This window comes from Onychostoma macrolepis, chromosome 15 (genome assembly GCF_012432095.1).
Source record: "Onychostoma macrolepis isolate SWU-2019 chromosome 15, ASM1243209v1, whole genome shotgun sequence".
NCBI classification, from domain to species: Eukaryota; Metazoa; Chordata; class Actinopteri; order Cypriniformes; family Cyprinidae; genus Onychostoma; species Onychostoma macrolepis.
In genome coordinates, this window is record NC_081169.1 from 28,538,956 (window position 1) to 28,564,878 (window position 25,923).

The following is a 25,923-nucleotide window of genomic DNA, read 5'->3' on the forward strand; positions in this document are numbered from 1 at the left end:
TTTGGACTCTCATTCTGACGGCACCCATTCACTGCTGAGCATCCATTGCTGAGACACTGATGCAATGCTACTTTTCTCCAAATCTGATGAAGAAACAAACTCATCTACATCTTGGATGGCCTGAGGGTGAGGATATATTCAGCAAATTTTTGGGTGAACTATTCCAACAATAACCTAACCTAACATTTCCATTGACATTAGAGCCGTTAGATCGTGGCGATTAAGCAGATAAGAAGTGTGATCTGTGCTGCTCTGCCCTGAGTTTGATTGACAGCTGTCAGTCAAAGATGCTGCTGCCCTCGTGAATTCTTTTTCAGCACTCGTTGTGTGTGTTTCTTGCACTCTTCACAGTATTGGCTCTTCTCTAGAGTTGCTATGGTGATGCTAGTGTGTGTGTGTGTGTGTGTGTGTGTGTGGTTGGTTAGCTAGTCTCAGATGCACATATTAGCTCTCTTACAAACCTTGATAGCATTTTAAGGCATCAGAGGCACAAAAGCTGTTTGAAAAGAGATGCTGTGAAATGATTCAGCCTTATAAGATATCTTGTTTTAGCCATAAGGCAATACCAGAATGCATTGTGGCAAATGAAAGAGTGCATGTAATTCCAATAGAGATGTTGCTAAGCTAATTAATACTGTAATATGCATGAATTCTACATAGAATGCATGAATATTGGTTAAAGTATTTTCATTTTAATTGCATTGAAAGGTAGCCAGTTCACTAGGATTTGGAAAAGAGCTTGTGTTGAGAGAAATTTGGACTATGTATATCATTCAGTACTGAGAAATATTGATAAAATAAAACACTTTTACCCAATATTCATTATTACACTGGAAAAAAATTTCTTCTTGTTCCGTTAATTACAATGAGCTAAAGTAACAGTTGCTGAACATTTTATAAACTTTATTTTTATTGTGTTCGCTAAATATGTCAAATTGTAATTGACTTAATTTGCGTTTGGATTTCATTCATTTTTGTTCCCTATACTGAAACTTCAAGGGTGGATTTTTAGCTCCCAGTATGCTTTGCATAGGACAGATTTGGGAGAATAAATGTTTAATTTAAGTGCTGTTTTATGTGGTTTTGAGCCAAGGTAAAGACTTGTTAACATTTAAAGTTCATTTATGTTGGTGTTGAGTTTGTGTCATTGAAGATTTGGTTGGTTTGGTTGTAGGATGGTTTAACGATAACTATAGTGTTTCTAGTTTTGTTTAGTAAACATACACTCTGTAACTGTAAATATCACAATAACAGTTAACTACATCACGTTAATAAAATCTCTGAACATCACTGAAGTGATTGAGTTGAAAAAAATTAATGCCTAAAATAAATGCCTCCAAATAGTTAATTTTGTCTAAAAATTGCATTGGTTATTTATTTGTTTATTTATTTTTTAATAAATTTGTATTTGACTAACCAGTTATATTTTAATATATACTTTTAATTTTTATTTAATTTGACTTTTTATTTATTTATTTGGATTTTACTTAATTCCATGTGTGACATTTACTTGAAAGATCTGAGTGCAAAACATGCAAAAGAAAAACACATTTACATGTTAGGAAATGTAAAATATTAAATAATTATTCAAATATTATTTTTGATTTAAAAGCACAATTGTATTATTTTAAAATTTTAATATATTTTTTACCTTTATTTTTTTTATTGTTAAAAAAAAACTATTGTATTCTTATTATATAATGGTGTGTGTGTGTATATATTTATTTAATTATTAATTTTTACTTAGTTAAGTAGTAAATTGGATTTCACTTGCAGAAACATCTGCAAAACAAAAAAATGAGTAAATTCCACTTGTTTAGAAACAATTTGACAGTCGAGTTTCCTGTATGATTTATATTGTATGTTGCTCATTGCTGCGAATTGTTCTCGACTGAAACTGTTTTACCTGTTTATTACTGTGAAGTGATCTCTACTGTATAAAGCGCTGTATGAATAATCTCTTATCTCTGTGTAGCTGAGGATCGGGATCCACTCGGGCTCAGTGCTGGCTGGAGTCGTTGGTGTGAAGATGCCACGCTACTGTCTGTTTGGAAACAACGTCACGCTGGCCAGCAAGTTTGAGTCAGGCAGTCACCCGCGCTGCATCAACGTCAGCCCTACTACATACCAGTGAGAGAACACACACACACACACACACACACACACACTCACACCAGCGTTTCTCAGCTGATGTGTAACTCTGCTGCAGTGGAGACAGTCACACCTGTTTCTATGGCAACCTGCTTCAGTCGAGATCGTCAAGGACGATACTCTGCAGTCAAGTGCAGCTCTGAAGATCTGCTCTCTCTCACACACACACACGTTTCAAAATGCAGCAGCAAGCACCTGTGTTTGTAGAATAATCATGCACAGGCGAACTGACACATCTGCACAATTAAACACACACACACAGTATGAATAATCAAGCACACATATATATGCCTATACATGTGTGCACAAGTATATGCATATAAACACACACACACACACACACACACATTTACATGTCTAAAAGGATACACTCTATAGACGTCTATTGTTTGTAAATGTATCTCATTATAAATACTACAGATGAGATTTTCAGGGGTTTGTGAATTGTTGAATAGCTGGTAAATATTTAAATCAAGTGTTGAATTACAGTAAATTAAATAGGACTGCACAATAAATAGAAATAAAATCTAAATCACGATATGGCTTCATTCAGTCCATCATTGCATTTCACTTATAACATGCATTTGGAAACACAGCAGGCACCAGGATCACTTTATTTTCACATTTGTATTATTTCCAATATTTTTGGGTGCATTTTCAGGATTTGACCAGATTTGTGACCAGAACCAGACTTTAATCTCTCATTGTAGTTTTCTTCTAAAACAAATGCTTGACTGTATATTTGTCAAATATAATTTTTATAATTATAATATTTTTTAAATTAAATTATACAGTATATAAATTATAATCATATATTTTTGTCTTGATTTTATAGTTAGAAGTATTTTTTTTTAATTATAAAAACTATTTTATAATAAGAACAAATTTTAATGAATTTTTGAAATATAAACTTCAATTTATTATAATTATTTAATAATATATTTTGTCTCAATTTTTATAGTTAAACACATTATACAATATTAATGATATAAAACTATTATTATTATTATTATTATTATTATTAATAATATATGCTTTACTGAATTATAGAAATACTAATTTAAAATATACTTCAAGAAGACATTTTATGTCAAATGGGTTTAGCTGATAAAAAGTGTGGGAATCCTGCTAAAAAAACTTTTTACTTTAACGTACAAATGTATAATTACAAAACCTAATTTTGTCTTGATTTTTATAGTTAAAAGTATTATAAAATCATAATAATATAAAAAGATTATAAAAATTTTGTTATATAATTATAATTATGCACTTTATTGAATTATAGAAATATTAACTTAAAATACAGTCATGGCCAAAAATATCGGCACCCTTGGTAAATATGATCAAAGAAGGCTGTGAAAATTAATCTGCATTGTTAATCCTTTTGATCTTTTATTAAAAAAATTCACAAAAATCTAACCTTTCATTGGATAATGAGAATTTAAAATGGGGGGAAATATCATTATGAAATAAATGTTTTTCTCAAATACACGTTGGACATAATTATTGGCACCCCTAGAAATTCTTATGAGTAAAATATCTCTGAAGTATATTCCCATTCATATTCACAATTCTGAGCACTCCAGGGTGATTATGAACATGAAATTATCCAGCCATGGCTTCCTGTTTCACAGAAATATAATTAGGAGGGAAAACAAAGCCCAAATTCCTTAATCATCCATCACAATGAGAAAACCAAAGAATATATTTCTGATGTGCAGCAAAGATAATTGAGCTTCACAAATTAGTGAAGTGGCTTTAAGAAAAGAGCTAGAGCAGTGAAAATTCCCATTTCCACCATCAGGACAATAATTAAGAATCAACATAAAATGTTAGGAAACTGCCTGGAAGAGGACGTGTGTCTATATCGTCCTAATGCACGGTGAGAAGGAGAGTTTGAGTGGCTAAAGACTCTCCAAGGACCACAGCTGGAGAATTACAGAAAATAGTTGAGTCTCGGGGTCAGAAAACCTTAAAAAAAATGGTCAAACAGCACCTACATCAGCACATGTTGTTTGGGAGGGTTTCAAGAAAACTTCTCCTCGCTCATCCAAAAACAAACTCCAGCATATTCAGTATCAGACACGACTGGAACTTCAAATGGGACTGGCTTCTATGGTCAGATGAAACTAAAAAATGAGCTTTTTAGCAGCAAACACTCAAGATGGGTTTGGTGAACACAGGGATAAAAAGTACCCCATGTGTACAATGAAATATACTGCTGTATTTTTGATGTTGTGGGTCTATATTTCTGCTGGAGGTCCTGGACATCTTGTTTAGACACATGGCATCAAGGATTCTATCAAATACCAACAGATAAAAATCAATAAGTGACTGACTCTGTTAGAAATCTTATAATGGGCCATGTTTGGATCTTCCAACCGCATAATAATCCAAACACAAACCTCAAAAACAACACAAAAATGGGTCACTGAGCACAAAACCAAGCTTCTGCTGGCCATTCCAGTCCTCTGACCTGAACCCTGTAGAACATGAGTGAACTGAAGAGAAGAAGCAGCAACATGGAGCTGTGAATCTAAAGGGTCTGGAGTGATTCTGGATGAAGGAATGGTCTCTGATCTCTTGTCAGGTGTCTCTAACCTCATCAGGCATTATAGGAGAACATTTAGAGCTGTTAAACTGGCAAATGGAGGTTTCAAAAAGTATTGAATAAAAGGGTGCCGTTAATTGTGGCCAATGTGTATTAGAGAAAAACATTTATTTCATAATGATATTTCCCCCCATTTTAAATTCTTATTATCCAATGAAAGGTTAGATTTTTGTGATTTTTTTAAATAAAAGATCAAAAGGATTAAGAATGTAGATTAATTTTCACAGCCTTCTTTGATCATATTTACCAAGGGTGCCGATATTTTTGGCCATGACTGTATACTGCAAGAGAATATTTTATGTCAGAGTGGTTTGGCTGACAAAAAAGTTTAGAAATCCCTGCAATAGACTAAACCGAACAGAAAACTTTTTGCATTTTTAGAATTAAAAAACAACAACAACAACTTCATTTACTTTAATTATATTTTGTTTTTACAAATTAGTTTTTGTCAGAGTGAGGTCTTGTATATTTAATTCCTTTCCATTTGCTTTTCCTCTCAGACTCCTGCGTGACGAGCGCGCGTTCACCTTCATCCCTCGCTCCCGGCAGGAGCTTCCCGACAACTTCCCCAAAGAGATCCCGGGAATCTGCTATTTCCTGGAGGGGGGGAAAACCCAGAGCCACGCCTCTCTCACCAGCACTCGCTCCGTCCCCATCCGGAAAGTGTCCTATAACATTGGGACCATGTTTCTACGGGAGACTAGCCTCTGAGATGGCCCCGCCCATTCGCTATGACATCACGTCCTGTAGACTAGTGTTGCCTGTGGCAACTGGTGGCCCCGCCTCTCGACCGGAGCGTCCCCCCAGAGGCGTGACACGAGGGGGCGGAAAGGACGGCCCCGCCCCTGGCCCCGCCCTTTAAAGGAGCCATGAATAATTGTGTTCTGAAAATACAATAAAAACAAATATATATATATATATATATAGATATATATTTAAAATAAAGCCTTCTGCTCAACGGCATAGCCAAACTTTCATGGTGTACACATGCAAATACTACAGACAAACTCATGTAAACACACATTTCTTGCTGCATTGCAGGTAATAGATTTAACATGCATAACTTTGGTGCCTTTACCTCCCATACACATACATGAACACACACACACCACAAACATGCATTTATCTCTGCCATTTTAAATGCCGCCATTAACCACTGTTAAATCCTTTATGTGTGTGTGTGAATCCTCTATTAACCATTGTTAGATCCCTTGTGTTTGTGTGTTTGTTTGTTTGTGTGTGTGTGTGTGTGTGTGTGTGTGTTCTACCATTAACCGCTGTGAGATTGTGTGTATGTGTGTTTGGCCTCCAGTTTGTGCGCAGTATGTGTGTGAATTTGTGTAAAGGCTGAGGCTGTTTCGCACTTCTCACATCTGCGGAATGTTTTTATTTTGGCTCCCATATTCATAGCAGAAAATAAACTGCAAGAAAGTGCAGAATATGCACCATTAACTTAAAGGAATAATTGACCCAAAAATGAAAATTTGCTGAAAATGAATTCACCCTCAGGCCATCCAAGATGTAGATGAGTTTGTTTCTTCATCAGATTTGGAGAAATGTAGCATTGCATCAGTGTCTCAGCAATGGATGCTCTGCAGTGAATGGGTGCCGTCAGAATGAGAGTCCAAACAGCTGATAAAAACATCACAATAATCCACACCACTCCAGTCCATCAGTTAACATCTGCAGAAGACAAAAATTGCCTGTTGTAAATGCGGCTTGTAAACGGTGCTTGATTTGTGCAAATTTCTCTCCTAATTCAGACGAGATGATTTTTTCACTGGAGGAAGCAATATTGTGGATCATGGACTCATATTTTAGCTGGAAAAAGCTGTTGTCTTCTCCAGATGTTAACTGATGGACTGGAGTGGTGTGGATTATTGTGATGTTTTTATCAGCTGTTTGGACTCTCATTCTGACGGCACCCATTCACTGCAGAGCATCCATTGCTGAGACACTGATGCAATGCTACATTTCTCCAAATCTGATGAAGAAACAAACTCATCTACATCTTGCATGGCCTGCGGATGAGTAAATTATCGCCAGATTTTTATTTTTTGGCTGAACTATTCTTTTAGTCAACTTCATAATTTGCAATACAGGTGTTGTTTTTTTTTTGAAGCAAAAAAAAGTTGTTTTTTTGAAGCAATGCAAAATGCTATTTGAAAAAAAAAAAAAAAAAGTCTGTCAGGCTTGATGCAAGTTAAATGCCATGAAAGGTAAACAAAATATTTGTTTTGTTCAGTAAATTTGTACTGAATCTAGATTATAGATGCACTTTAGGAACCATGTAGATTAATAATTATTTGTATTTAAATGTGATTGTCATGCAAATATTCATGAAAAACTTTATATTAGTTCTCAATAATCCATTCTCAGTCTCCATTTAACAATTCATACGTGATACTGAATGAAAAACTTGTAAATCAGGACTCACTTTTATGCAGCAGAAATCACATGCTGTAGATGGCAGATGTGTGAAACGTGTCGTGTGTGTGTGTGTGTGCGCGCCGTTTTGAGGTGACAGGAAGGTACGTAATAATGTCATCATTCATTTCAGTCACATTTGATTCAAGATCACATCCTGGCGTGTCAGTCATTTTTATCAGGATGCCAATAAAATTGATTCATTGAAGTTTTATGGTGTCAGACTGTTGTTTAATGCTCTCTTTAAATGGCTGTTTTTCTAAAAATAATGACTATTTATTCAATGCAACAACACAATAAGAATTGCCTTTTTCATTAAATAGAGTTATCATGCTCTGTAAAGAATATAGAATACTGTTCAAGTTTTTGAATTTTAGATTTTTCTTTTAGTTTAGAAATTAATACTTTTATTCAGCGAGGATGCATTAAATTAAATTATAAAGACATTTATAATATAAAAGATTTCTGTTTCAAATAAATGCTGTTCTTTTGAACTTATTCATCTGTGAATCCTGAAAAATAAAATGTATCACATTTTCTTCAAAAATATTGTCCAACTGTTTTCAACATTGATAATAATCAGAAATGTTTCTTGAGCAGCAAATCAGCATATTAGAATGATTTCTGAAGATCATGTGACACTGAAGACTGGAGTAATGGTGCTGAAAATTTAACTTCGATCACAGGAATAAATTACATTTTATTATATATTCACATAGAAAACAGTTATTTCAAATTCTAATAATATTTCACAATATTACTGTTTTTACTGTATTTTTGATCAAATAAATGCAGCCTTGATGAGCAAAAGTGACACGTGACTGGTACAGTCCCATTATCATGAGTTATATACAATATACTATAATTATTAAACTAACAGGCCAAGTATTTTATAAATTAACAAATCAACAGTTTATTTTCATTTTAAACATCTCAACAGCCACTGAATGAAGGGGTTTGAGTATGAAACATTGTATGTTAAGTATAAAATATAGATAATACATATTTTATATAAATACTAGAAAAGTATTATGTTTATGTACACATGTACAGACCAGATGTAAATTGGAACAACTTTCATAAATACAATTATGAAAATCTGCGGTTTAGCATTAGCATGAACATACACACCTAGATATCAAAGTGAATTGATTTGATTATTTTAGTTTACATCCAGTGATCTACTACTGACAGGAACAAACATCTCTCGTTTGTGTTGATTAGTGTTTGGACCGTCACATTATCCAGATGAGCTGGGTGTGAGTTACAGAAGGACAGAGAGATTTATGTCAGCGTGTGTGGTTAGTTTGCATATGCAAGATATTAATGAACAAGACTTTGACGATCTGAATTTTCATACAAAGTGAGATTGTGCTGACAGAGGCCAAGAGGTGAGAAGTGGCCGTGTCCTGTTACTATAAAACACTGCTCGATGCTGGCCACACCCACCCAGGACACGCCCAATCGCAGTAGAGCTTGACTGGCCACGCCCACTCTGACAGTTAACACTGATTGAGATTGAACAGCAGGTTGAAAGCATGTGTTTGAAATGTAACATACACTGATAAAAATGTAGCACTGGGCTTGACTTTATTCAAAAAGTGGATTGCACAGGACTGTGGAAACCTGTCTGAGACAATCATTTCTGCTGTTCTGTTTGCTCTAATGGTGCTCTAGTTTGTTTCAGGGTCACTGTTTGCTGCGTCCATTACTTTCCAATCAGAGAGCCAGCTGGAGGAAGGTTATGGTGTTGATGGACGCTTGCTGAGACTTGCCTTTCTAGCAGATTTCTGAAACACTGTTTTGGTAACAATTTGGCTAATTAGCTTTTGGGAGGGTTTGGACTTAACTCTTGTGTTTGTTTGTAACATATCCATGCTTCCAGAACAAAATGGCTTTAACATTTCCCTTTATTTATATAATACACAAATGATACATTTTATAATATTTATAAGATCATTTGTATTATAAAATATTAAATATTTAAAATGCTAAAATATACTAATTTAAAATATAAAAATCACATATTCTTAGAATATTTAGAATTACTTGAATAATTTTTAGAATTAGTTGAAATGATTTCAAGTACTTAATATTAAAAATACTATAATACTGCTTTTAGAAACAATTAGAAATTAATTTAAAAACTAAAGTGTGTGTGTGAAATTTATATAATATACAAAAATTGTCAAATATTATATGTTTATAATATACTATTTATCATTTTAAAATAATTTATAATACAAAATAATTTTGAAACTATTTATATTATTATAATACAGATTTTCTACAAATATAATATACTGTGAATAATATAATAATGTATAAATAATTTATATAATATACAAGTTATATATTTTAGTATTTATCGTTTTAGATCATTTGTATTATAAAAATTATTTAAACTAAAATATCATTTTAAAATCATATATTGCAGTTTCAATAAATAGATTATAATTGCATAAATTGAACGTTTACAATTTAAAATGTAACTTTTTAATTGTCTTTTAAATACTTTTTCCTAATTTTTATAGTGTTGAAATATTACATTTGCCAGGTGTGAAGTTTTATTTTTTATTTTAGGTGTGAAGTTATACATTTAGTTAACTTAGTTTTAATACAATATAATATTAAAACCTTCATAAGTAAATATATGATTTATGTCATTTGTGACATGACGGTGTTTCACAGTAGTTCACGCTTGAGTTTGAGAGACACACTGGCATGTTCTGTGATAGAATAAATCGATTACGTATTCCTCTTCCTGAAACATCCCATAATAGCATTACTACGGTAATCAGCTCATTACTCATTCATTCTGACGACATCACATTCAGCCAATCGAATTAAGTGCATAATTAGAGCATGGCAGATGAAGGGCCGTGTGTTTGAGCTGCTGATTGAACGAGCGCTGTGTGTCTGTTTGCGTAATACTCTGAAATCTACTCAAGCTTTACGTTTTCTGAGGAGGCCTGAGTAAAGTTTACCACTGCAAGAGTCAGATGCATGCTACAATGTTGCCAGTGGCAGTTGCTGCGTTGCTAAGGTGTTCTGAGTAGTTTTAAGCACGTTGCTATGTGGTTGCTAGGGTGTTCTGTCCCATCACTAGATGGGGCAAGTTATGCACCAAAGTTTAATACTTAGGAATATAAGTTAGGTCAAACCACTAACCATCAGTTTTAATGGTAAAAATGTTAAATGGTTAACAGTGTTATATTATAATATGTGACCCTGGACGACGAAACCAGTCTTAAGTGTCAATTTTTAGAAATTTAGATTTATACATCATCTGAAAGCTGAATAAATAAGCTTTCCATTGATGTATGGTTTGTTAGGATCGGACAATATTTGAAAATCTGGAATCTGAGGGTGCAGAAAAAGCAAAATATTGAGAAAATCACCTTTAAAGTTGTCCAAATGAAGTTCTTAGCAATGCATATTACTAATTAAAAATTACGTTTTTATACATTTACGGTAAGAAATTTACAAAATATCTTCATGGAACATGATCTTTACTTAATATCCTAATGATTTTTGGCATAAAAGAAAAATGTATAATTTTGACTCATACAATGTATTTTTGGCTATTGCTACAAATATACCCCAGCGACTTAAGACTGCTTTTGTGCTCCAGGGTCACATATATGGTGAAAAACTGTACTGGGACATTTCATGTAATTTGAAATATGAAGTAAAATATGGTTAAATGTACAGCTTAATAATATTTAATAAGTATTAAGTTTTTTATTATTATTATATAGCTACAAATTGTATGAAAATTATAATTTAAAAAATAATTTGTATTATCGAAATTCAATTACTGAAATATTGCTTTTAAAATAATGTATTATGAAAACTGTTTAAAATGCATGTATAATTTTAATACAATAATCTATATCTCAGTTTTTTGTAATTTAGTATATTTATTAGTTTTTAATTTCAATTTAAAAAGTAAAATGTTGCCATCCTATTTTCACGGTAAAGATCTGGCAACCACCGCTGCTGCTTTCTTTTTACTATTAATTTGACTGATTTTATTTATTTTATTTTATTTTATTTATTTATAAATTTACAGTGTAGCCTACTAGTAACACTTGCCTACAGAAATATTGTTTAAAAGTCTCTAGATAAACAAAACCCCACTGTCTCATTTTCCCATGATGATCCTCTGTCAAAACTCTGGGAAAGTATGAACTGAAAGAGTATTTTTCCTCCAGCTGAAGCAATAAAACTCTTCGGTCAGAGTGTCAGAATACACTAACAAAACCTTCACATGTGCTGCTCCCGATTCTGACTGAACTATTTTCATCCCTGAGAAAGATCAGAGCTCCTCACGCACGTGTTGAGCGTGCTTTATCTCCCTCAGGATTATGGTGGAGAAAATAAAATGAATTACTGGATTAACAGCTTCCTGTCAGAAATGCGACATCTTCCTCTGGGCTTGCGCACATAACAACCTCTCGATGCATCCTCAAGACACCGGCTCTTAACCTACATTTACGACACCCCTCTCTCTCTCTTTCTCTTTCTCTTTCTCTATACCTCTTTTTCTATTATCGACGTGCATCTTGAGCCGAAGAGGAAACAAAATGGTGCTAAAAGGCGAGGGAGGCGCTGGAGTGTCCACGTCTTCTGACAGTGTGTGTGTGTGTGATTGATGAAAACCTGCGGGAAAAGGTGATAGCGTGATAGTGACCTGTAAACAAAGCGCTTCACAGTCTGCTGTACTGAACAGTTAAACCTCTGACTTTCTCTGTCTGTGTGAATGAACAGTCTTAAGGAGTTGTTCAACCAAAAATGAACATTTGCTTAAAATGTTCTCACCCTCAGGCCATCCATAGATGAGTTTTTCTTGTACATGGGCTGTTTGGAAAAATTCAGCATTACATGACTTGCTCAGCAATGGATGCTCTGCAGTGAATGGGTGCCGTCAGAATGAGAGTCCAAACAGCTGATAAAAGCATCACAATAATCAACACCAGTCCATCAGTTAACATCTGGAGAAGACAAAAGCTACAGGTTTAAATTGTCGCTTCTAGACGAAATACGTTTATCCATAATATTATACAAAACAGTGGTCGCCAACCCGTCGATCGTGCTCCGAAGCCCCGATCTGAATCAATTGATTTGTGTACTCAAAGTGAGCACATTTGAGTAAACTATTCCTTTTTGAAAAAATATCGTAGGTCATTTGCAACAAAAAAAGCAAGCAATTCTAAAACACTAAAACCCTGACATTCATCAAAACATGCGCTCATTTCACCGCAGCGAGCGTGTTTAGTGTTTGTCTTCAGTGTAATGGACATTAGCCCTGCTCATGTCATGACTATTTAATCATTAAGGCCTGCTTTGCTCTTTGAGAATGCTTTTATTAACAGACATTGTGCTGTTCTTCTTTGTGCTGCTTTGCACGATCCTTTGAGAAACACATACACGCATTATACTGTATTACCTGCGGGAAAACACTGCAGAAGCTCTATTGATGTCCAATTATTCGTTTGATGGCAAGGTAATATTAGGACACACATGTAAACACATCTTAGTGCTGTCATTACCTGCTTTACACACTTCTTCTGCAATGAATTCAGCTCAAACCTCTTCGACTTCATTCAGCTGTTGTTTATTTGAAGTTTTTCACATTTTGGATCATGTAAATGTATACTTTTAAAAAATTAACCTTACATTTTGAGTAAACTGACATACTGCTTTTAGGGTGAGATATATATATATATATATATATATATATTTTTTTTTTTTTTTTTTCAAAGACGTCTCTTCTGCTGATTAAGGCTGCATTTATTTAATCAAAAATACTTAAAAAATGTGAAATATTATTACAGTTTAAAATAACTGTTTTCTATGTGAATCTATGTTAAAGTGTAATTTATTTCTGTGATCAAAGCTGAATTTTCAGCATCATTACTCCAGTCTTCAGTGTCACATGATCCTTCAGAAATCATTCTAATATACTGATTTGATTATTAACAGCCCTATATTTTTTTGGAAATCATGATATATTTTACTTTTCAGCGTTCTTTGATGAATAAGAAGTTAAAAAGAATAGCATTTATTTGAAATCGAAATCTTTTGTAACATCATAAATGTCTTTACTGTCACTTTTGATCATTTTAATGCATCCTTGTTGAATAAAAGTATTAATTTCTTTAATGTTTAACATTTCTTTGCATGCAAATCAATTTTTTTTTTTGTACATTCTTTATGCTGATTTCAAATAAAAACATTTTATTCTGTCTCTGCCTTTTTTGGCCTGAAACATTCCTTTTCTCTCCTTTTGCCCTTCGATTGTGTGAATGTGGGACAATCTGCTTTAACCTACAATGTTCTTCATCTCCACGGTGACGCTGCACATAGTGACGATGTGAAATTTACTATCCAGGGATGCGACACTGGTTTCAATGTGACGTTTCAAAAAGGCCTGACTGTTACTATGGCAACAGGGATCCTGTTCACAAACAGGTAAACACACACACACACAGTCTGGATGTTATTTTTAGGGTGTTTACGCACACACACATAATGAGTCAGAGTCTTTTTATGCAGTGATGTCATCACCAGTCTTGTTATTGTGATGTCACTGAAATCTTCTATCAGCTCTGCTATTGGTCACATCGCAGCACATCAGAGATTTGCATGTGGGCGCTCCCACTGAACTCTGGGAAATCTTTTATAACCCCCACCGTGTGACGTTTTTCAGTTGTACAAATGTACGTGCGACCGAAGCTGCCACCACATTTCCAAATCTAAGAATAGAATAGAAGCTTGAAATGCCACACGCCTGAGCCGGTGGATGCAAAAAGTGTATTAATTATGAATTTTCTAGGTCATATACCTGAGGAGACTGATTCAGCAGATGTGACCTGTGCTGTTCACTCAATAAACACTAGTGACTAAACAGCTGCACAGCTGTGATTTGGGACGTGGGTCACATGACTGGGGTCTGTCCTGAGCGTGATCCGTCTCCGATGGGCCGTTTCAGAAACATCATAATCCAGATGCTGATTCTCTCTCTCTCTGCTCAGACAGTGATGGTGATTAGATTAACTCAGATGACTGCCTGTATCACACATGTTCTTGTTGCCATGGCAAAGCTGGCTGTGCTGGGATGGTTGCCGTGGTAACAGGGGAGAGTGTGTGTCATAGAGGAGGATGGGTGAGAAAATCAGCTCTCTCACACACACTCCAGATTGCTGAGTCGTTCTGTCTGTCTATATTGTTTGTTTGTTCGTTCTATCTATCATTTGTTCTATCTATCGTTCGCAGTGTTGGGGAAAGTTACTTTTAAAAGTAATGCATTACAATATTGCATTACTCCCTAAAAAATTAACTATATACATTACTTAGTTACTTTTTTTGATGGAAAGTAATGCGTTGCATTATTTTTGAGTTACTTTTTAAATCTGGGCTGGGCTTGCTTGTTTGTCTTTAATATAAAAAAGTTATTTTTTTTACAAATGTAAAATCCCTTTCACAACAAAAGTGAAATGAATATGCCTCAGGCTGAAGGAAATGTAAATTCATGTCTGTACATAGAGGGCACAGCTCAAGCAAATTACATGAATATGACGCAAGAGAGGAAAGTTCAACACTTTAATAACTAAAATGAAACCCAAATGTATCATTTTTGCTTAGTATGGTTGAATTGGATCATCAAAGGTCAGTAGCAAAGACATTGGTTAATAAAATGGGATTAAAAATAAATGATATTTAATTATTGTAGGTTTGTATAATATTCTGAGTTTGCATTTGACTGATTTTATTCATTTTGAGGAATATTGAATCTGTTTTTGTGCAGGTGAGATGAGTAAACGCATGTTCATATTTAGTCTAGAACTACAGAAACATGTTCACACACAACGCTCTGCACTTACTCCCGATTTCTCTCAACATGGCAACACCAGAGCGGTCAGTCAAGACCTGGGAAATAAAGTAACTGGCATTACTTATTTGAAAAAGTAACTCTGATATTTCCTTCTAAATTAAAAAGTAATGTGTTACTTTACTAGTTACTTAAAGTAATCTGATTACATGACTTGCACTGAGATTCGTTCGTTTTATCGTTCGTTCCTTCATTCATGCTTACATTGAACTTGGATCACGTGAGGCACCTCAGCCAATCATACAATGACCTCTGGTCTCCTTCCCTGCGTACCGCCAATACATATCTATGGCCGCAGCATTAAGCATTAGCTGTCACGCTTTTCTGGCTAAAGGTTGCAGGCTTGCCTTCCAGTGGCTTTGGTTTAGCTCTGCGTATGTTCACATCGCCTCATTTTGAATATGAATAAAACGTCAGGTCATGCAAAGACTATCTTGTCTCTTTGCATTTAAATCTAGATTTATTCACCCTGCAGGCCCTTGGAAATTCCTACGTGATCACACTTGCCCAAAAAAAGTGTGGGGGACAAATTTACATTTTATTAAAAGTGGGGGGGACACAACCCCCATATCCCCATGTTTTCATGACATTGTAACAAAGTGGTTATATCTAAGTGTGGGAGTTGTTTACTTTCTTTTTTTAAATTAGTTTTCCCATTAACACAATTATATTGTTCATTCAGACTAATGCTGCCTTCACGTGCTATCGGAATTATCATAAATACGAGTTTCCTAATCGGAAATTGGACTCAAGTCGTATTTACTACTGGGAAATTCGGAAATAATTTTGATACCCGAGTTTCCGAGTTGGGCGGGTCATAAACTTTAAACATGGTGGAGGGAACAACCATTGCTGCTGTCAATGCTGTTCTCACAACAACTACATTGCTAAAGTAGTGTATTTATAGGCTAGATATGAACGATCATGCGAAGCATATTATGTTTTATAAGCAGTGAAATAAGCATGTATTTGACCGAAATTCCAGAATTGTCAGCGAACTGCATGTATAGCGTGGTGAATGTTTGTTATTGTCAACCAATGGGATGCTACATTTTATTCTTTCCGACATTAAAGCACTTGAATACGACAAGCTCGTAATCACGACTTCATAAGTGGGAAATTTCAGATAGCACGTGAAGGCAGCATAATTCGCGAACACGAGGTGGGATTTATTGCATGAACCAATCACAGCCGATCCAGTCATATATAATCATACAGTGAGGGGGAAAATTATTTGATCCCCTGCTGATTTTGTATGTTTGCCCACTGACAAAGAAATAATCAGTCTATAATTTAAATGGTAGGTTTATTTGAACAGTGAGAGACAGAATAACAACAAAAAAATCCAGAAAAACGCATTTCAAAAAAGTTATAAATTGATTTGCTTTTTAATGAGTCAAATAAGTATTTGATCCCCTATCAATCAGCAAGATTTCTGGCTCCCAGGTGTCTTTTATACAGGTAACGAGCTGATATTAGGAGCACTCTCTTAAAGGGAGTAATCTCAGCTTGTTACCTGTATAAAAGACAACTGTCCACAGAAGCAATCAATCAATCAGATTCCAAACTCTCCACCATGACCGAGACCAAAGAGCTGTCCAAGGATGTCAGGGACAAGATTGTAGACCTACACAAGGCTGGAATGAGCTACAAGACCATCGCCAAGCAGCTGACAAGGTGACAACAGTTGGTGCGATTATTGGCAAATGGAAGAAACACAAAATAACTGTCAATCTCCCTCGGTCTGGGGCTCTGTGCAAGATCTCAGCTCGTGGAGTTTCAGTGATCATGAGAACGGTGAGGAATCAGCCCAGAACTACACGGGAGGATCTTGCCAATGATCTCAAGGCAGCTGAGACCATAGTCATCAAGAAAACAATTGGTAACCGTGAAGGACTGAAATCCTGCAAGCTCCCCCTGCTCAAGAAAGCACATGTACAGCCCGTCTGAAGTTTGTCAATGATTCAGAGGAGAACTGGGTGAAAGTGTTCGAGCTCTTTGGCATCAACTCAACTCGCCGTGTTTGGAGGAGGAGGAATGCTGCCTATGACCCCAAGAACACCATCCCCACCATCAAACATGGAGGTGGAAACATTATGGTTTGGGGGTGTTTTTCTGCTAAGGGGACAGGACAACTGCACCGCATCAAAGGGATGATGGATGGGGCCATATACCGTCAGGACCAGGGCATTGAAAATGGGTCGTGGATGGGTATTCCTGCATGACAATGACCCAAAACACAAAGGAGTGGCTCAAGAAGAAGCACATTAAGGTCCTGGAGTGGCCGAGCCAGTCTCCAGACCTTAATCCCATAGAAAATCTGTGGAGGGAGCTGAAGGTTCGAGTTGCCAACGTCAGCCTCGAAACCTTAATGACTTGGAGAGGATCTGCAAAGAGGAGTGGGACAAAATCCCTCCTGAGATGTGTACAAACCTGGTGACCAACTACAAGAAACATCTGACCTCTGTGATTGCCAACAAGGGTTTTACCACCAAGTACTAAGTCATGTTTTGCGAAGGGGTCAAATACTTATTTGACTCATTTAAATGCTTTTTTTTGTTGTTATTCTGTCTGTCACTGTTCAAATAAACCTACCATTAAAATTACAGACTGATAATTTCTTTGTCAGTGGGCAAACATACAAAATCAGCAGGGGATCAAATAATTTTTCCCTCTATCTATCGAGACTGTATTCCTCTTCTCTTTTGACCCATCTGTGCTGTAAATGTTCTGCAGTTTCATGTTTGTGTGTTTCTGCAAGGCATCTGTGGCCACTGCGAGTCTGAGCTCCATTTTGGCTCCCGCAGGGCCTCCATCACTGCTGTAGGAAAAAAATCACAGTGATAGTAATTAACACAGTAAATCAGGAAACTGGCGGATGGACAGAAGTCGTCCAGGAGAAGAGTTTGGACAGTGAAGCTTGTGTGTGTAAAATGGCATGAGCACCTGAGTCCACAATGACTGAAACCAAACAGAAATCAGGGGCGTTCGTTCAGAACACGTTCACTGTTGAGCGAGCCAGTAAATCACACAGATAGTTGCTCTTTTGTCTTGTGACCTTCTGAAAAGAACAAACCCCTTCAGAGTTTCGTTCTCATGGGACAGCGATACTGTTGTTTTAACTTTTGACCTTGGAAATACTTTCTGTCAAACAGACAAAAACAGACACACACACACACACACTTGTGCATCTCTCACTCGATCCTGATTTACTCAGGACTCTGATAAATCTTTAACAGAAATACTCTCAGAGGAGGAGAGCTGTTCTCTTTAATGCAGCTCTCGCTCGCTCTCCCGTTTTTATGAGTGTGTGATTTAGGAAGCGTTTGGCTGATGCTCTAGATTTCAGTGTTTCAGCATTGCACTGGACTGTATTTGTGCGGTATTTAAGGATGCATTTGATTATTAAATGGATAGTTCTGGCATCAAAATCTGATCTAATTGAGGCAATCATTTATGGAACATTAAACATCACCAATATACCTTGTCAAGCCAAAAACACAGAAATTCAATTCAAATGACACAGATTATGCTACTTCATAAATTTTTTTAATTATTTATAATAAGAAATCCTAAAAAATTACTAGTAATTGATGTAATAATTTATTAAACATCAGGATATGCTTCACATCAAGCCAAAATCAGGTATTTCTACTTCTAAAAAAATGGTAAACATTTTTCTTTTAAAAATATAATTAATAATAATAATAATAATAATAAAGAAATCCTAAAAATTACTATTAAATGTAATAATTTGTTGAACATTAAACATCGTCAGTATGCTTCACGTCAAGTCAAAACAACAGGTATTTCTATTTTTAAAAAAGGTCAAATAAACATGTTTCTAAAAATATAATTATTATTATTAATAAAAATCGATTCTAAATATTACTATTAATTAATGTAACAATTTGTCAACTATTAAATATTGACAATATGCTTCACGTCAAGTCAAAAAAACAGGTATTTCTACTTAAAAACATTTCTTAAAATATTATTAATAATAAAATAATTCTAAACAATTACTATTAATGTAATAATTTATTGAACATTAAACATTGCCAATATTTGCCAAGCCAAAAACACAGGTATTTCTACTTCAAAAAAATAAAATAAATAAATAAAAAATCTTTGAAAAATATAATTATTAGTAATAAAATACTAAATAATAAATTGAACATTTATTGAACATTAAAAATGACCAATATGCTTCATTTTGCATCATTTTATATCATATTAAACCTTTTTCCTGTCTGGTTTATAGAACTTTAAGAAAATGCAAATCATGCGCAACCAAAACAAGACTATAATTGGATGGTGCATTATTAAATTGCATCATGAAAACTCATTTATATTAAAATTTCAATTTGAAATGTACATCACTTAACAGTCTGCTTAGTCTCTATTTTCCTACTTTAGAAAAAAATGTAATTACACGTGGGTACTAGAGTTTTATCTAAATCGGATCCCATCTGCGTTTCCGATGAGTTCATCCTCGACCGTTCTGCTTTGCTGTAATAGACTTTGCTCTTTTAACCTCTACTGTATGAGTTTGGACAGGCTCAGTAACTCACAAGCTGTGTGGCTGCAGCTCCGGTCAATCAGCGCGAGGGGCGGGACTTTACCGCACAAATAAAATAACGGCACAAGAGCGGAAACAGCAGGAGCGGAAACGCATACCTGCATCCGAACAGCAGCGATTTGTTAAAAGCAGGACCTTCCAAACACACCGAGCTAATGGCCTGCTGAATGTCTGCTGATAAAAATAGACAGTGGCAGATGGAGGGAACGAGAGAGAGAGAGAGAGAGAGAGAGAGAGAGAGAGACTTTAGGAGGTGTAGGTTGGGAAAATAAACTTATCTCTTACATAAATGGATCATTCCTATGCAGTACATTTTCACATTCCCATCAGATATGTCATACTGTATAATAAAACTCACAGTTTATATCCCATTAACTAACTGAAGCCTGTTCCTTGATGACATTATCCTCCAGGAAGTGACATCATTTTGGAGGGAAAACAGCTGCACAAACATCATCAATAGCTGGTTTGTGCCTTCCTAAACAAATCAGTTTGATGATATCGATCTGAAAAAATGGTTAAAATATTTAAAAAACTTGAAGGTGACTTTTATGAACATCCATTGTCACTGTGGAAATGATGTTAAAAGTAATAAAGCTGAAGCATCTTCAAACAGTCCTTTACAAACATGCAATTTATTCACTGCTGTTCACTTTGTCTTAAAGGTGCTTCCTTTTTGCTCTGAAATCTCTCCCAGTAGGCGGGGTCTTCCTCTAGAAGGGGCGTGGCTTTAGACACCAGATCACTGAAACTCAACAGTGTGAACGAAAGGGGCGGAGCTTCACAAACAGTCCCACCGTCCTCCTATAATACAAAGTAGTATGATGTCATGAACTGTCTTGACCTCTAAAATCGTGTGAAAATCGTTAAACTCACTTCGGATGTGCTGATTTCGGGTTTTCCCAGCGCCACAGCGACGTGATGATCTTTGTCCAATAAGCTCTCCTGCAAAACAAAACAAAAAAGTCAATTACTTCATGTAATAATTTATTTAACATTAAACCACCAATATGCTTCACGTCAAGCCAAAAATGGGTATTTTTACTTATAAGAAATGGTAAAATGGTCTTAAACAAAAATTATGTATGTGTGTATATATATGTGTGTGTGTATATATATATATATATATATAGAGAGAGCGAGAGAGAGATGATAGATATAGACAATAATAATAATGTTACATTTAAATATATAAATATAAATATATATATTATATTTATTTTAAATATATGACTTGCTTTCTAGCCGTTCTGTCTTTACATGTCACAATTCTGACTTTCCCCCCAGTTTTTTTTGTTTCTGCTACTGAATATGCTGAATAACTTTTTTTCCTCGCAGTTGCAAGATGAAACGTCCAGAGGAATGAAGAACGTGAGCTCTATCTAACAAGCGAGAAGCATCTGTGATCTGTGTCACGTTCACACGCTCTGACAGACACAGAGACGAAGCAGCACTGCAGGGCTCCACACAGAGACCATGAGAAACACACACACACACACATTTTCGGCCTCATCCAGCTGTCTCATGGGCTGAGAGGATGAACCTGTGTGCTGAAGGACTAGTTAGTAATGCTGGTATACAGTGAAGACACACCTCAAATGTCCAGTCCTCTCCTTCATTGTCCAGGTACATCTGTGTCTGCCGGTACACTTGCCCCTCGCGCATCTGATTGGGCGAGATGTGAAACTCCGCCCTCTGCAGGTCGAAGCCCAGCCCTGTGCCAATCGCTTTGATGAAGCTCTCCTTCAGCGCCTCGACAGACAGAAAAACAGACCAATCAGAGGTAATCAGGCCTCTGGATATATTCAGAATGAAATGCCTAAATAATTTACAGTGTCTATATGGAATACTAAAATAGTATGTGAAACCAGCACGCAGTATGCAAGGAAAAACAGTGTACAAAGTAATGTTTACTTCGCTATATGGGCTAAATCTGAAAGTCACTTTTTAGTTGTGGAAACAGTCACTTTTTTTAGTTCTTAAAGTAAAAATAAGAAATTATCTTAAAATATGACTTATATAATTAATGTAATATTTTCTTAAACAATATTATTAATACTTATTTAACAAAGTATTTTTAATTAGACATTATTATATATTAGTGTTATGAAAAACACTAAAAATATTCACAAAATTAATTGTAAAAATAACAATGAATTATTATGAATTTTTTATATTATATAAATCTAATGTAAAATACAAAATGAATGCTAAAAAAAAATTACTAATCATAATAATTATAAAAATGACTATTAATGTAATAATTTCTTGAACATTAATTGTATATACACACTATATGGACAAAAGTATTGGGCCACCCCCTTCTAATGAACAGGTTTGATTACTTTAGTAATTTCCATGAGTACAAATCTTAATGTTTAAGCATATAATGATATTTTAGGGAATTGTGTGCTTCTAATTTAATAGCAAAAGTTTGGACAGGACCCTTTTCTATTCTAACATGACGATGCCTCTGTGTATAAAAGAAATGATTGATTGAGTCAGTGTAGAAGAACTTGACCGGTCTGCAGACACCTCTGGTGTGACTTTAAATGCAGACCTTGAGCCAAAAACTCATCAGCAAACACCAATGACTTGTACATATGGGTGCAGTCATTTTAGACACTTCCAAAACTGTTGCAACAGAGATAGAAATACAATTTTTGGTCCCACTTTATATTAGGTGGCCTTAACTACTATGTACTTACATTTAAATTAATCATTCAGTACAATGCACTTATTGTGTACATACATGTTTTTACATTGTACTTATATTTTTAAAAATACCTATATGTAATTAATTTCTGTAATTACAATTATAATTACACATAAACCTACCCATACCACTTAACCTGTCCCTAACCTTACCCGTATCCCACCTCAATAGCAGCAAAAGTGTTTTGCAATACAATATGAACACAATAAGTACATTGTACTTATTTTTTTATGTAAGCACATAGTAGTTAAGGCCACCTAATATAAAGTGTGACCCAATTTTTAAATACATGAATTATGTTTCCATCTTTGTTGCCACAGTTTTGGAAGTGCCTTTTTCTGTTCTAAAGAAGGGGGTGTCCCAATACTTTTGTCCACATAGTGTGCATCTATCTATCTCTCTCTCTCTATATATACATACACACACATATACATATATATAAAATATATTCTGTAGACATCCTAGCAAATAATGCTATTTTTTTAACTAAAAATTTAAAAATGAATGTAGTGTTCTTGTAAGATTAGGTTTGGACAGCTAGGTGAGTGTGTGTTTGACTGACCACATTCTCACCTACAGCAGACTTTACTGATACAAGTACATGAGAGAGAGTGTGCGTGTGTGTGTGTGTGTGTTTATGAGAGTCCTCAAATGACCACAGACTGGCATAACTGAGTCATGCTGAAGTGATGAGATCACATCGCCATGGAAACAGGGATCAGAATTGGAACAGTTTCATCCAGCACAATTTCTCTCCCGCTGCGATATGCTTATAAATGTGTGTGTGTGTGCACATCTTGTTGCCAGGAGGTGATGATGATGATGATGCTACAGGAAGCAGCGGTTGCTATAGTTACCCAGTGCCTATAAAACATGTCCAGTTGGTCCCAGTCTGATCCGGCCGTCCGGATATTTGTCCACTCCAGATCCGTGAACTGACGATTCATGATCCGGAAAAACTCCTGTACGGAGCTACTGCCTGAGGTGCACACAAGCATACATAGAAATCACCTGAAAGCTCATATGCTGCACTTTTGTTTTACCCTTGAATTTCACATTAGTGAAGGCTTCTGCACCAAAAATGTTGTACTTCAATTTTTTATAACAACTTTTCTTTGACCTTTACATTTAAACACTGTTTTTGCTACTGTTCCTTAAGAATATAATTGACCTCTTTTATGATTGGTTTTACCCGTTTTACCACCTTTATATTTGATTTATCTCTGTGTATAGATGCAGTCGCTTAATATTGAACAGGTTTTTGATATTTAAATGTAGGCGTCATATGATAATGAGCTATATATATATATATATATATATATATATATATATATATATAAATAATTAAAAAATGTATGTAAAAGAGCTAACATCATTCACTCTTTTTACTTCCAAAGTAAAAGTAATTATTAAATGATTAAAAGTAACCATTTATAGAAATGACTATTTATAGTATTATTCAATTATATTATTATGAATGATATTTAAATTTTTCATAGTAAGAGAATATATATATATATATGATATAAAATATCAAGGCAAAAAGAAAACACACTGGTAACTTTGATCAAATCAGCGTAATACTCTTTCTTAATACTCTATACATAATCTATCATAATCAATTAGTGTTGTCATAATTAATTTGTTGTTTTTGCAGTTTATTTCAGAAAATGTTTTGGGTGACTGTGGAGGGAGTTTTGAGTTGTGGATGTTATAGTGAATCACACAGAACCTTGCATTATTTCATAAAAGCAAGAAAAATCTGTAATTTAATAATCATGTTCTACACAGAAACATGGTTCCTACGAGCTGATACAAATTTATATTTTACAGTAAAGCCAGAAATTATGCAACTCAAAAACCCTTTCTCAGCTACATTCTGTCCCAGTCTGCTCTGCTCTGCCTAAAGCACAGGTATAGAGCGGCACCTGCTGGCCGCTGGTGGAACTGCAGTGTCTCTTGTGTTGTATTGGTGACTTTTGAGAGGATTGTAAGCTCAGGTGACATAGTAGGAGCTCAAGGGCAGTGAAAGTTACCTGGTCTGCTGGTCTTCATCACGTCTACGCCCACCTGGCGTCCCGGTTCTGCTGCCAGCACGGCATAATCTCCCTGATGGGACACGTTGAAGTTCCAGTGGGTGACGGCGGGTGGATGAGGTCCGTGGCAGGAACGGTTTCCCCCGCGCTGTTCTTTCCAGCCGAAACCCGTCCCATGCAAAACCCATCTTCTCACACACCAGCTTTCTGATCAGCAGACGACCGGCCTGATGCAAACACAAAGAAATGTAAAAACCACCAGACAGCATGGTACTATTATTAATTAAATAACAAAATAAATCGGTGGTGTAATTGTGAGTGAACCTGCTGTAATGCAAGACAAATTTCAGACTTTGACAATAAAGTTATTTCGTATCGTAAACAAATGAATGCATCAATGAATGAATTCATGCATAAATCAATAAATAATGAGTGAATGCTAACTAATAAACTAAATAAATAAATAATGTATTCATAAACAAATTAATAAATTATTAGATGAATAAATAATATATAAATGAACCAATTAATTAGTAAATGAATGTATGCATCAATCAATTAATTAATAAATAACGAATGCCTGAATGAATAAGTGAATTGATGTATAAATAAATGAAAAGAATTGATTAATAAATGAATGATGCATAAATAAAAATGTGTAAATAAACTAACCAATTAATTAATAAATAATAAACAATTAAATAAAAATAAATAAATAAATGCATAAATAAAATTGAATAATTATATTAATTGTGTGATTCATTAAATAAATAAATGCAGAAATAAGTAAATAAACAAACGAATTAATTAATAAATGCATGCATAAAAATGCAGACACATTTCTCATAAAAGGTTAGTAGAGGTCACTTGTTTTGGCATTTTGCTATCTCCTGTAAATCTATCTATCATTTCAATTTCAGTCATCTTTAGTGAGCCTGTACTTGTATCAAGGAGTTTGCAGCAAAGTTGTGCAAAGTCAAATATTAACAAAACAATAACATTAACATAATATTAAATATCAGAAGTGCAAATAAAAAAGTTAAAATTATTATTTACTAAGATAAAATTGATGTTTATTGTGAAGTCTATCCATCGGTCTGTTGTACCCACCATGGCGGATTTGGCATCTTTGGCGAACACGAACTGCGCGATCCGGTCTTTCTCCTCCTGCTGAACGCACCGGGCCGCCAGGGTCCACTCGGAACGGGTCGGTACCCACGAACCGCAGCGGAACGCCCACCGGACCCCGTCCATTCCTGGCAACCACAACAGTCAATGACAACCACTGTTATTATCCTATAGAACTACTAGTAGAAATAAGCATAATTAACAGCTGTTATATATTATAAAGTTGCGGTTTAGTATTATAATATTAATTAATAATATGCAGTCATCATTATTGCATATTATTATATTGTCTTATGCAATTTGTAGCATTTGTTTTGCTTTCTCTGGTAGCCTGCACATGTGTTCCAAACCACACACATCCGGATCCGGAAAAAT

At 35.0% G+C, this 25,923-nt stretch overlaps 2 protein-coding genes across 3 annotated transcripts in view; one reads left to right on the forward strand and one right to left on the reverse strand.

Annotated features, from left to right (window-relative positions):
* The window catches only part of gucy1a2 (guanylate cyclase 1, soluble, alpha 2), a 38,894-nt gene extending 32,585 nt beyond the window's left edge, over positions 1–6,309 (forward strand). For both annotated transcript variants that reach the window (XM_058745225.1, XM_058745226.1), the window contains exons 8-9: positions 1,976–2,130; positions 5,263–6,309. In XM_058745225.1, coding sequence (XP_058601208.1) covers positions 1,976–2,130; positions 5,263–5,473 — 366 coding nt within the window. In that variant the 3' untranslated portion in view covers positions 5,474–6,309. The remainder of the gene's footprint in view (positions 1–1,975; positions 2,131–5,262) is intronic.
* A 12,374-nt stretch (positions 6,310–18,683) lies between these two features.
* Positions 18,684–25,908, reverse strand: aasdhppt (aminoadipate-semialdehyde dehydrogenase-phosphopantetheinyl transferase). The gene is given in 8 exon segments (XM_058745137.1): positions 18,684–20,174; positions 20,322–20,472; positions 20,545–20,613; positions 21,262–21,420; positions 23,242–23,363; positions 24,421–24,529; positions 24,531–24,647; positions 25,531–25,908. Coding segments are annotated over 8 exon segments (921 nt in total). The 5' UTR covers positions 25,675–25,908; the 3' UTR covers positions 18,684–20,124.
* Positions 25,909–25,923: the final 15 nt, after the last annotated feature.